The sequence below is a fragment of the Macrosteles quadrilineatus genome, unplaced genomic scaffold (assembly GCF_028750875.1).
Source record: "Macrosteles quadrilineatus isolate MER2022 unplaced genomic scaffold, UCM_ALF_1.0 Scaffold_9__3_contigs__length_116548681, whole genome shotgun sequence".
NCBI classification, from domain to species: Eukaryota; Metazoa; Arthropoda; class Insecta; order Hemiptera; family Cicadellidae; genus Macrosteles; species Macrosteles quadrilineatus.
In genome coordinates this window covers 4019093-4033700 of record NW_026542602.1, presented here as the reverse complement: position 1 = coordinate 4033700, position 14608 = coordinate 4019093, and the positions used below count along the sequence as shown (strand labels likewise).

At 33.3% G+C, this 14608-nt stretch overlaps 1 protein-coding gene across 1 annotated transcript in view; it reads left to right on the top strand.

Annotated features, from left to right (window-relative positions):
• LOC129004339 (beta-alanine transporter-like) overlaps window positions 1-12197 on the top strand; it is a 31395-nt gene extending 19198 nt beyond the window's left edge. Inside the window, exons 5-12 of the mRNA XM_054432897.1 lie at window positions 1207-1375; window positions 3334-3460; window positions 3829-3959; window positions 5086-5300; window positions 6884-7062; window positions 7943-8103; window positions 9360-9431; window positions 10110-12197. Coding sequence (XP_054288872.1) covers window positions 1207-1375; window positions 3334-3460; window positions 3829-3959; window positions 5086-5300; window positions 6884-7062; window positions 7943-8103; window positions 9360-9431; window positions 10110-10242 — 1187 coding nt within the window. The 3' untranslated portion in view covers window positions 10243-12197. The remainder of the gene's footprint in view (window positions 1-1206; window positions 1376-3333; window positions 3461-3828; window positions 3960-5085; window positions 5301-6883; window positions 7063-7942; window positions 8104-9359; window positions 9432-10109) is intronic.
• The last annotated feature ends 2411 nt before the right edge of the window (window positions 12198-14608 follow it).

Below are 14608 nucleotides of genomic sequence, written 5' to 3'. Positions count from 1 at the left end.
AAAGGTGAGTGAGCGTAGCGAACGAGCTACAACCCAAAGGTGAGTGAGCGTAGCGAACGAACTTCAACCAGGACGTGATTGAGCGATGCGAACGAGATCATCTTGAAAATTAAACGTAACGGTACTTTCTTTCCATCGGTCTGTCTTAGGGGAAACCTATAACTTAGGCGATACGAAGTTCGCCGGGTCAGCTAGTTTATTTATATTAACGTAAAACTGTCATGGCTACCTATCATTCCATAAGACCAATGTTTACATATTAAAATTTCATTTAATTCAATTTTCCCAGATCAGTGGGATATTGTTGATATTGTGGATATTGTATTATGGATATTGTTTTTAGCCTGAAACGAAATCATTGTGCACAAACGTTGCTCGTATTATAAAGCGTAAATTTATACGTATCAGAACAAAGATATTATATGACTTTTCAAGGTGAAGACCATGTTTTACATATACATGTAATACGGGGGATACTAAAATTATGAATTACAACTAGGTCATTTATTAGGAATTACGACTAGGTCATTTTTCACCCTATATACGTATGTGTCGGTGAAATTAACAAATGTCAAAACATTAACTCATTGTCCACATATCTTTCACGTAAGTGTTTCGTTTATTATTTAAAATAGTATGCATGAGTCTATGCCATAGGTAGTATAGCAGAGGCATTTCTTTCATTAATAACAGGTATAACGGGTATTTTCTACGCAAAATGTTTTGACAACACTACTTTTCAAAAGGATAAGGAACTTCTCCCGTTTTCAAGTGATCTGAATCCAAATTTGCAAGTAAAAAAAATTTTCGTTCACTCAAAAACAGAAAAAGTTCCGTTACGAATCGAATCGAAGTGCACTCAATACACCTAGAATTCCACTTTACTTAAAATTAAAATAGTTATCCTTCACTTTATGAACTTTAAAAACGCGATAAAAGGCATCCAACACTTAATTATTTTTTCACCCCTTGCAAATGATAAAATTGTATCTGTTTATATTTTTAATGGACAACAGTCAACAATAACGTTCAAATTCGTATTGAACACATATAATACATCTTACGTACGTTCCATACGCTGCATTACAGATCATTGTGTGCCATTACCGAGTATTTCATTTCTACTACTTTTTAATTCTTTCTCTCATGTTGACTAATGTTTTTGTTGTCTCATGTCAATGTTTAATTGTTACTGTTATGTTACAGCTATAGAGCTAGTAGGACCGAAGCATCGCACTGTTTGTACCATCCTCACCAACATAGCCTACTCTCTAGGACTAGTAGCTTTAGCAGCTGTAGTTTATCTCATAAGAGACTGGAGACAGCTTGCTCTGGCCACGTCTGTGCCTTTTCTATCATTCTTCCTCTACTGGTGGTAAGATTTTTCCATTATTTCCATAGTTTCTATCGTACCGTGTATTTGTATTTTACCTTTGGTATTTTTATATGTACATGAACACAATATAACACGTTTCCCAACTCTTTCAGATGTGTCTACAGATTTACTGTAACCATTTTTATGAACGGTACCGGAGATTCTATGGTAATGTATGTTCCCAGAAGGGGTTTCATCTATGACCAACCTGTTACAATTTCATGGTTCTTAGTGACCCAGGATCAGTTGTAGGATTAGGACCTGTCCGTCAGTGATAAAATAATGTCGGCTATGGCGGTTTCGAGATTAAAATCCCATCGTCAGGCTTCATCGAATTTCATTTTACCTTATTTGAGGTTGTCTGTAAACACGTATCCACGAATATGAAAACACGGGACGACATAGCTGTACGAATATTTACAACTGGTCTCGTCAGTGCAGGACACTATGACGTGGCACGGCCATGACGACACTAGGATCGCTGACATACAGGTACCTTGGACAATTCAATATTTTCGCAATGGATCGTCATTTTAATCCAATGTTGATGTGTAAGGTTGAGATATGTATGGTTACAGGTTTTTTAGTATGAATATAGTTTTAGTATGTAAATGTAATATAGAAAAGTATTAAAGTCTAAAGTTTTAAGTTCGGCAAAAATTAGATTGTGGTTATATTACCAACTAATTTTTATAAAATACCGATCAATTTCTAGCTACATTCAAGTTTTTGATGCTCACAAAAACTGTGATTCCAGGAGATTATTATATTTTAAAAATATTTTCTTGTCGCAGCGAAAAGTATGTTTAAAAAAGCCCATCAATCATATGATACATTAAGAGACTGTTTTACTCATTCTCCCCCAGCCATGCGGTCTCAGATACACCCTGTCATCTATCATCCCCTACAAGTCAATTAATCTTCTATCTGTCGCATTCTCATGTTCCTGCCCCTATTCCTCTATTTCATCCCACTTTCCAATACATTAACTTTGTTCACTGTATATCACTTGGCACATCGTTGTTCTGCAAACATTTAATTGGATAAAACGTTGCAAATGAAAAATGTTTCTTCACTTTTAAACATAAATTTTACAGTTAAATTATACAATTAAATTTAAGTAAACATAAAAAACCCATTCTCCGCTGAAATACATTCAACTGTACTCAGTCCCATTATAATTCGCACCCAATAAGCGAATGACTATTGGGTCTGATGATTGGAGTGTCCAATCGAAATCGATCACCACTTAACTTTTTATATGTATTTACCGTCATGTGATTAAACGATACAAGTGTAAATATATTTATTGCAAGTTTTATTTGACGCATTTTCTACTTTCAGTTAAAAAAATAGTTACCAAGTAAACAACAGATTTAAATACATACATAACGCGTCATATTCCAAAATACGATAAAATTAGTATACACATTTGAAATTGTAAATAAGTCTTCCTTTTCCCTTAAATAAAAACCGAACGAGAACCCGAATTAATTAAGGCTAGAAACAACAAAAGAATATAAGTATGATTAATGAATCTACGTGGATCCATTTGCAGACCACTGTTAGATAAAATGACGATACAAAATTTAAATAGCTATTCTTTCTTTTTATCTAAACTAAAACTTGTAATGTAGGTAATAATAGTGTTAAGTAATATTACATTTAAGATGTCAACTAAAGATTTTGTTTTTTATGACCATTCAAACTGTTATCTTTACTTAAAGTTCAGTTACTTAGGTCACGTTGTCTTTCCTGGTCTTTAGTTATTGTATAAATTTAAGCTTTTCGTAACCAAATGTAGTATTTTCTTGTTTTGTCAATCATAAAACACTAAATTTGCGTATTTTATCTTACGTGGGGATGGTTTTGCCATAAAGTGTTTTATCAGTGGTCCTGTTATTTGACATGTTCCAACCATAACAATAAGTTAAATATGTTCACTTTCTATGTACAAGGGTTCTGCCAGAGTCCCCCCGCTGGCTCCTGGCGAGAGGAAGGTTCGAGGAAGCGGAAAAGATACTAAAAAAGATGGTCAGAGTTAACGGGAAGTCTCTCCCGGCCAATTATATGGTCCACCTTAAGGTAATTCAGACATGCATGTCTTGAAAAATTGTGATAAATAATTATTAAATTAAAATATATACGGCGTGTAACCATTTTCTAAATGTTTTATCATTATGCATTTAATCATTTTGTATTTATGTATCACAACATTTACGTTCCACATTATTTGGTTTCATATTGTATGTTGTTTTTTTCTAAATCACTGAGATATAATATATATGAGGTTACATTACCTTAATCGCCAAGTGATCCATGATTAAGGTAATGTAACCTAATATATATTATTATTTGGTTCTTTAAAATGTTCCAAGTGCATACGGAATTAAGTTTTATTTAAGGCAGAATGCGTTACATTGCAATATTATTGTATATTAAATTTGTTTCAGAGAAAATATCAAGTAGAAAGATACATGCAACAGAAAGACAGCGACAAGGATCATAATAGAAGATATGGTGTAATGGATCTTCTCAGAACACCAAACCTCAGGAGGAAAACTCTCATCATCACCTTCATATGGTAAAAAAATGTAGGATGTTGAAAATTATAATCAGCTGTTGTTTGTGAAATAAAAACCAAACAATTTCTCAATAGTAATCAAACACGGAGAGAGCTGGACGTTGATACTAACAGTCGGATCATTTCATGCAGTCAACATTGGCTCGCCTTTGTGACTGAAGCGGCACTTGACTGAATTTGTGCGTGCCTATTCATCACATGGCTTAGTGTATATGTGTACCGCACTCTTCTGCACTAGCTAGCAGTACTGTGGTGAAGTTGATCCCTCTTTTATCTTCACCATTGGAAAACAACATAGCACTCCCTTTGCCTCGGGAATCATCAGATAATAAGCTTTTGTAGTTGCCAGCGTAGGAAATCTTTCTTGACCTGCTTGTTCCGTTAGTTATATACAGTATAATAAATAATCCGCAATCACTTCTATTTATGTCAGTTGCTAAAGAGTCTTTGGCAATTTTATAAAATACTTGTATATAATTGAGTTGTTTAGATTGCATAAATGTATTAGAAGCTGAAAGAGTGTAAAGAAATTGTGAAAAGGGGCAACAACTGTTATTCGACTGACTCTAGGTTTTTTAGGTTATGTTTTGGGGAGAGGTATCATCTGACGTCCCCTTTGTTTTGAGTTGGACTAGGAATGCCTTGATAAAATCAAAATGTCTTTATTTTCGTTTACAGTACAAACTGTTCAACAGAATGCCTTAGATGATATATGATTTACTAAACTAAGCAAATACATAACAAAATAAAATATATGGAAATGGATTAAAAAAACACAAATTAATTAAAGAAGATTAAAAAATTAGGGAAAATAAAGCTTCTTTGTGATCTCTTCCATTCATTTTTTTTTTCGTTTGGACGTAGAACGTATTATTCATGCATCTAATCGTAAAAAGGTTCCAGTATGATTCTCTACTGTCCATTCATGTTATATAACACATAAGTCCAGCTCTGTTAAAATCTGGGTTCTTTCACTAGGAATTTGATTCTCGTAGCAGAAACTGTATCGGAATGATAACCATCAGCTACTAGATGAGAAGAAAGAAAAACTAAGAACTCTTACATATTTTTGAACGTAATCTTTTTTACACTTACCAAATATAAATTATGTAATTCAATTGTGTAGGTTTACAAACACCTCGGTATATGTTGGCCTTTCCTACTACGCACCAGCTCTGGGTGGTGACGAGTTCCTCAACTTCTTCTTGGCCGGTGCTGTAGAACTGCCTACATACATAGTGCTGTGGCCAGCCATGGAATGCGCTGGTCGACGATGGACCTTGTGTGTAAGCATGGTTATAGGAGGTCTAGCCTGCCTTGGGACTCTACTGGTTCAGCAGAGTAAGTAGTAGCTGTAGTAGATTCGGTTAAATAAATCAGCATCTAATTATTTACTAAGAAATTTAGCTTATATTTCCTAAGCACAACATGCGTAAATGTTTTGTTTATTCTAGTGTCGTGAATCGCTCAACATGGTACTACTTATCTGGCATATTTCTACCCAATTCAAGTTTGTCTAGCTGGCGTGTCTCCAACAGTTGCATTTTTTATCGAAGAATCACAATGCAGTTACAACCTATAAAAATAATATTGAATATGCCAGATACTCGTTCTTTTTACATCGTATTTGAGATGCTAACTAACAGAACGCCCATGACCTTTGCTATTTTGATATCTGTCTACATTTAACAAGTTCCAATGCTTTAAAAACGCAAAATAAAGACATACTCGTTTGCTATTGACGTTTTATTCACAGTTTATTGTGATTTGTCCCTTCAGGAGACTTTTTAACGCTTTTTTTCAACACTTGAGACGTATAGAGTAAAGGTAAGTACATCATAAAACATTATTGTGAGCGATGATTAATAAAACCAGTTGACTGAATTTGTCCCAATAGTGTGGAAAACCAAGCCCGCTGCTCCAGTTATACCAGATTAATAACTTATTTTAATTTAGTTTGTCACAAAATTGTTTTGTCAGGTTATTAACCTGACTAAATAATTGTTTTTATTGCAAAGTATACCAGCTGTTCGCATTAATTATTTGTATAATCTATTATACACTATCCGTCATAATATGTAAACTCATCTAGACCTCACAAATAACGAATTTTGATAAAAAAGCAATAACCCTACATATCACACATCATACGCTTTATGCACTTCAACCCCTGGTCTATGAACTGGAATTTACACAGGGTATGTAAGTCAAATCTGATAATGTTTACGCTCCAGCAAACCCCTTTCATACAGTCAAATATGCTAATTTGCCCTCCTGAAGTTAATCATAACGTATCTGTGGACTATTTGTATCATATGGTTAAAGTTAGTTAGATATTTCTGTTGCATTTGAAACAGTTAATTCGGGTTTAGACGTACTATAGACTATAGACAATATGATTAAAATATACGTGTTGCATTAATATTATATTTAATTGTTTTGTCTTAGTACTAACTAAACGATAAACATGTGTGTAAAATGGTATTATACTATAAGTATAGTTTTGATGAAACTTGAAAGTAATTATATAGTTCGGATATTTTACTAACGGCCATCGCCTTGTAACACGGGGGTTGGTAGTTGAGCTTAAACAATGAACCACGACTATTAGGAGTCAAAGTATTATTTTAGCCAGAATAACAGCTTAATTTTGTTTAAAAAATGTTATCGAAATAGTCAATTAACACTTATTTGATTTGACACTCATCTACACGTCATCATCTCTAAACAATTAGCTTCTTGAGGGTAGGTTTCCCTGTGTGTGTACTATCAATTGTGTAACTAAACATTTTCTCCTCAAAAACATGTACCGGTACAACACTCTAAAACCTGAAAATTTCCTAAAGTAAACTAAACTTTACAATATAATGACGATAGGAGTAATGTGAGGTATGTGTTATTCATGTGTTACTAAACACTTACAGGTCCAACATGGACTCTAGCCCTGTATTGTGTGGGCAAGATGGGTATTTCATCCTCCTATGTGGTGCTACCCCTGGTGGCATCAGAGCTCTACCCCACAGTAGTCAGAGGGTTGGGAATGAGTTTTAGCAGTGTAGCGGGGATGGTGGGGCCAGTACTCATACCCATCGTCAACTACCTCGTAAGTCCGTGCATCGACACCATTCCTCTAATAGTTTGATAAGGGTGATTTACAATGCATATATTTTAACATATTTCCTGTGTAGTCTTGATTTGCGTTAGGCTTTCAAAGATTATTTTACATGGGTTCTTGATGTGTTTATGTAATCCTGTCTACTAGTGGATTACTGTTGAGAATCAACACAATTGTCAAGATTATCTCTCTGTTCTTTGTTAACATTATCACGGTTCTTACATTGAGGTTGAAAACGTTAAACACAAACATAGTAAATTTATATTGTACTAACTATGACAATACTATGATACTATGGTCACAGTAACACTGTACACAACTTCTCCGGACCACAATTTGGTTGAAGATCGTAGATAGTTGATCTTAGGACCAGAACCACCGGAATCGTCGACTTACACCCAGAGAGGAGGTCACAGTACAACCGGACAAAATCAACGTAAAAAACATCTAATCATGGTTATTTTACAGCATATACGAGTACTCGTATAAGGGAGTAAGGCACATCCCGCCAATGGTATTGCTATATGAATTGTTCACCAGCATCTGTTATAAACGAGCTTTCCTTGTTTCTGGTAGTGTTAAAAATGATAGAAACGCTACAACCACTATAACGAAACATCACACAGTGTTTTCGGTGGGATGTGGGAAAGACGGAAATCTAAACTAGTTTTAAAATATTCCGCAGAAATGTAAACAAATTTAACATATGTGCTACATGTTAAATTGTACATATAATTTTTGATCACTAACTAAGCAGATACTTAAAATTTTATCAAGAGAATTAAGTTTAACATTTTCAAAATTATATATTATAAGATTTGGGTGCTATAAATTTTAAGTATGCTCTATATAAACATTATCGGCACAGGGGTCGGAAATGCTGATTCTGCCTCTTCTGATCATGGGAGCTCTCCTCGTCTCTGGAGGACTGATAAGTCTTCTGTTACCAGAGACGCTACATCGTCATCTGCCCCAGACACTTGAAGACGGTGAAGAATTCGGTGGAACTTTAATTGGTTGTTGTCCTAGGTAAGCCTGTAGCCTTTAAGCCCTCAAGCGGTAGCCTTTTCTACCTTATCTTTACGATTCATGAGCAAAACCCTTTTTTAATGTAACTATATATTTCTGCTATTTCCATAACATTCTTAGCTGCAAAAATAGTTTTTCTTATTTTGTTTTGAAGTATTAAAAAATGTACTGTTTTTAAAATATACATTAGACATGTGGCTTAGTATGATTTCCACATTATTTCATACCAATACATTAAGTTTTAGTGTGTGGTTTGTAAGTTTATTTGTATATGTATTGATGAGAATAATTAATATTTATTTTGGTACGATGTTGATTTAGAAACAAAGAAATTCTCGTTGATTTGTATTAATTTTCTAGATTCAAACAGTACATTTTCTTATAAAGTTTTTTCAAATCTTGATGATCTGTACTAAAAATCTTTTTACAAGTGTATTTTTACCACATAAGGTATATTTACAATAAATGGGTTATTTTAAATAACAAATTGGGTTAAAAAGGAACAATAGTTACCCTGTACAGGAAACGCTACATAGTCATAATTATAATATACATATATTAAAAGTACAAGATATAATATAAGTAAATGAGGAAATATATTTTAAAGGCCTACAAAAGATTATAAATAATTTCATGTTCCTAATAACAATTAAGAACAATAAAAAAGAACGAAATAAACAAAGAAAAATAAGTCGGATGTTTCAAATCATACACTCATGCATTACCAAGTATTTTCAGAATAAAATGTTGCATTAATTATTTTAAACCTATTTGATAAATGTTAATACCGAAATCTTCTAAAGCAAGGAGTATAATTAATTACGCTCATGTCACAGGCAAACATACAAGCTTTGAAGAACCGCGCCAAAGGGAATCTACTTTGCATCTTCTCACAAGAAAATTTATTAATTACAACACAACATGTTGGTGAATGTGAAATATGAGTGCAGATTTTATTCCTAAATCATGTATTTATTCTGTCTAAGATAGATAACCAAAGATAGCCTACATAGTGTTTAACACTTATTTTCAATCATGTCAATATCTAGAAAGTTTATTTGTTGTTTGTTTTAAGAATTGTTTACGACAGCGGATAATATTTCAGGTCTGCACCAACCGATCTTAAATTGCATGACCATGAAACCAATCTAGTATTGTTATGGTTATTTATTGAGATGTATTTCCAAATATATTGTAAAAAGGGTCTTGACAAATGTTTGGGGGGAACTACACTAATTGCGAGTATTTCATTTTAGCTACAAAGTTGGCGATGTAGACAAACATGGAAAACCTCCTCCAACTATAGTTCCTGAATCACCAATTAAAAGGTTTGTATAAAATAGAGCAACATATGTTTACAAAAAGGAAGACAAAAACATTACCAATATATTAAAGTGTGGAAGAAGATCAATGCTTTAGTTTTAATACAGCCCACCTATCATTAGTAAATATTTTGTTTATAAAATTCGAATCACCAAACAATTAATAATAAATTGGCATAGTCAGTTTAACTTTATTTCAACTTAAAGTTTGATTTATATTTATATGAAATGTAGATGATATTAGTGAAAATCATGACACATAAATGCAAATGCTGTTTTCTATCCAATGTGTTGTGGTTCATGTAAGGATGTCATGAATCCTTTATAGTAAAAAAAATAATATAGAGCTTTAATTGGTTAATTAAAATTAATTTTTAAACATAAGTAAAAGATAAACTTAGTAAACATATATAAATTACGAATCAGTGAACTAGATGTAAAAAGGCTGAAAGAGCCAAATGAATATTTTCGTATTTGCTTTCCTTATTTGCAGAAACAAGGCAATTTTGTTCGCCCTAAGGGATGAACCCGATTGAATCGAACAGCTTCGCAGAATCTATTCTCCTAGAATCTCTTACGTGAGAAAATTAAAAAAAAAAGCAGGACAATGTGTCTAATGTCTAATATATTGAATTTACTGATATATTTTAAGTGCATGTATTATATATAACAAGTTTATTACAGCTTGCTGACAGCTGTTCCAAAGGAAACGCCACTTTCTACCCCAGTGGCTACTGATGGGACGTCATCTACTGATGTAACTTCGGACACTACCTTGTCAGTGCAGGAGCATACAATGAGAGTCACTGTAGTTTGACATTCTCTAGGCATCCACCCTTTTACATACACTAACTACATCTAACTACTACACACGAGCATTTACGTTGTTTGTCAATCCTTCTGGACCAACGTAACTTCATAAACTATCAAGCTAGACCTTAACTATGTCTAATTACAGACATACGTCTACTTAACTGAACAAACATTCTGAACCAACGTAGCTAAATGAACTATTAAGCCAAACCTTTACTATACCCAAATACAGACATACATCTACTGACCAAACATTCAGAACCAACGTAACTTCATGAACTACCAAGCCAGACCTTCACTATACCCAATTACAGACATACATCTACTGACCAAACATGCTGAACCAACGTAACTTCATGAACTACCAAGCCAGACCTTAACTATATCCAATTACAGACATACGTCTACTTAACTGACAAAACCTTCTGAGCAAACGTAACTTCATGAACTATCAAGCCAGTCCTTAACTATATCCAATTACAGACATACTTTTACTTAACTGACAAAACCTTCTGAACCAACGTAACTTCATGAACTATCAAGCCAGATCTTACCTATATCCAATTACAGACATACGCCTACTTAACTGACCAAACCTTCTGAACCACGTAACGTCATGAACTATCAAGCCAGACCTTAACTATATACAATTACAGACATACGTTTACTTAACTGACAAGACCTTCTGAACCAACGTAACTTCATGAACTATCAAGCCAGTCCTTAACTATATCCAATTACAGATATACGTTTACTTAACTGACCAAACCTTCTGAACCAACGTAACTTCATGAACTATCAAGCCATACCTTAACTATATCCAATTACAGACATACATCTACTGACCAAACATGCTGAACCAACGTAACTTCATGAACTATCAAGCAAGACCCTAACTATGTCCAATTACAGACATACGTTTACTTAACTGACAAAACCTTCTGAACCAACGTAACTTCATGAACTATCAAGCCAGATCTTACCTATATCCAATTACAGACATACGCCTACTTAACTGACCAAACCTTCTGAACCAACGTAACTTCATGAACTATCAAGCAAGACCCTAACTATGTCCAATTACAGACATACGTCTACTTAACTGGCAAAACCTTCTGAACCAACGTAACTTCATGAACTATCAAGCCAGGCCCTAACTATATCCAATTACAGACATACGTCTACTTAACTGACCAATCCTTCCGTACCAACGTAGCTTCAGGTTACGAAGAATCCCAAACCATGTGATTACAGTCAGATGTTTCCTTCTAGTTGGCCAAACGTCTTGTACCAAAGTAACTTAAAATATTATCACGATAGACTCTAACTACACTTAACTAAATATAGACAACTACCTCTTTGGCAAAATCATAGGACATCATCATGTCAGTGCAAAAACTCACGTTAAAATTACTATAGTCTTGATCAGTTTTAAGACTGGCTTACGACGCGCTATCACATTTTTGCCGGTCGTTGAGTACCCACATAATATGTTAAGCTTGTACCGATGTAAAAAATTTGTTTTATAAATCTGTTAATATTCTCCCTTTGTTAGGATTATTCATTTAAAAACAAAGGGGTACCTCTAATGTTAGTGGAGAAGAATATAGTTATAAAATAATAAATGTTTATTAAAATCAATATTTTTTTTCAAAAATCTTAAGAAAACGTTTATGTCAAGAAACTTTATTTACCGGTATATTTATCTAAAGGCGTAAGAAATTATGGTTTTAAAATTATGTTAGTTTTTAAGTACATAAGAATTTTTTACATACTTTCTTACCTTTTTACTGTTTTCCAGATGGTATGTGACCAAATAAGTAAGTCTTATTTATTTTTATTCAATATCAAATTGTGTGAGATTGCAAGAAGTAATTCGTCAAAACTTTAGTTTATAACTTTCACCTCGTGCCTTTGAATATTTTGTATAAGATTATTACGTGTTTTCAATAAATGTATTAGTGATTACTATGTTTGCTTAAATATCCCCTTTTTATGAGAAAAGAATATATATTTAAGTGCAGTAAAACATATCGTGTATTAAAACCGGTTAAAAAATTAAATTAAATTTTGGATAAAGAATCTATATATTAATAGGCAAGCATGTTTCTTGAAAACCTTTTTTCTCAGCTAGTGTGCATCGTGGGGAAAATCTATACATACTGTTAGGATGATATTTTACTGTAGATGTGCAGAATGCCTTCATAAATTGTAAAATAGGCCCAACAATAAGCACAAAAAATTATTATAAATAAATCAAAAATAACATGGGCCTTATGGGTTGCCATGGTGGTGATGAAATAACAACAAAATATACACAGAAAATAAAAAAAATATATTAAATTACAAACTCATGTTTTAAACTAAATTAAAATTAAAACATACCTCGTCTTGCAGTTCAAATAAATAGTGTCTTTTTCAATCCACTACATGTTTCGCCATGTTGGCATTTTCAAGTGGTTTACACAGAAACATTGAGACTTGAAACATTATAATATCCGAATTGGACTCGTCAAATTGTATAAATTTACAAATAAACACAAAACTGTACATACATTTGACACGTACGAACGAAACATATTTATGTAGGCCTACAACACATTGCAACCCGATCACGGCACTGACTGAGATTTGGTCTCAGTCAGTGCCGTGATCGGGTTGCAATGTGTTGTAGGCCTACATAATAATGTTTCGTTCGTACGTGTCAAATGTATGTACAGTTTTGTGTTTATTTGTAAATTTCTACAATTTTACGAGTCCAATTCGGATATTATAATGTTTCAAGTCTCAATGTTTCTGTGTAAACCACTTGAAAATGCCAACATGGCGAAACATGTAGTGGATTGAAAAAGACACTATTTATTTGAACTGCAAGACGAGGTATGTTTTAATTTTAATTTAGTTTATACTAAGCAGTTCAGGGGCTACAAAATGGAATTTAATTCATGTTTTATTTTTACAGCTTGAGGTGAAATAGAGAAATATTTACATTACATATTTTTGGGTCGAGTTTTGGTCCACTTGACGACCTCTAGAACTTTTAAATCCATTTAAGAGTACATAGAAAAGTAAAAATGGTGTGACTATTTAGTGGCCAATTCATACATGTATTTATTTTATATGGTAAACAAATCAGCGCATCGTCACGGAAAATAAAATAGTTAGAGTTTAGAATTTACGTAGGGGGCTTCTTTTAACGTCAAGAAATTTCATTAAAGATTATTGTTTTCACCTAAGTGGATTGGAACTAGGAGAATTTCTGAACTGTCTCAGACGCAAGGCAATAATGACATTCTTCTTGAATAACCGAACATCGTTTGAAGGTGTCAAATGAAAAATGGATTTTCATTTTGAGACATAAATACTTCCACAACCATTTAAACTTTATTGCCAAAGTAATTTTGTGACGAATAATTAAAAGCTTAATAATTTGTTCATTGTCACAAAGAGTGAATTATAGCTAGTAAGGGATTTACTAAAAACTATTTCTTCTTGTATGACATGTTTTGTGGTCATCCATATTATTAGGTAAAGGAAGCAGTTTTCATCACCAGGAGCGAAAGTAGCTCTTTTTGGTACGCAATCGTGTTTATAGATTTTAACGATTGCTAACGAACTAAAAAATTTGCCATATATTTTTTTCTGTTCCCTATTTCAAGTTACCTAAAAAATATGATTTTCCTGACGGTTTAGAGAACTAAAAACGGCTTGTTTCTGGACAGCATGATTAACACTTTGAGCTGAAATCGCTTGCATTGGCAATCATCTGGAAGAACAAAACCAAATAATTATGGAAATAATAGATAAAGGAAACATAATTTTCTGAGTTTACCTCCAAGCATCTAACTTTCAAGAACCCTTAACGACGTGCAAGCCATTAGACCCATTGTAAGGAAACAAAGATTATAAGTTGAATAGCACCGGTTGTGCTGAATGGCGAATGACCCTGTTAAAATTACCTATATATTATTAAAAAACAATACTTTTACAGTAACTCTTCATTGCTATAATACATTGTAAATCATATAGTTAGACTGGACCTAGCCACCCTTCATTATTGTTCTTTTGATAAATAACCCAAACATAAAAAAACTGCAATTCACTTTTTTCCATGCTACCTTTACCCTTCAACTGTATTCAATTTGATTACACGACACACGCCACTGTCATAATAAATTAGGTACTAAAAACTGTTAAAATTAAAAAAAACTATTTAAATTATCAAACTTCTAACTTGCAGTAAAAGAAAACTCACTTAAAACAACTCATGTATTTTGAAGAAACAAACAGTCCATGTTTTCCTATTTGTCTCCCTTGTGTTGATACATACTCTCAAGAAACCCCTAAGCCGCTTAACGACATAGTGGTGT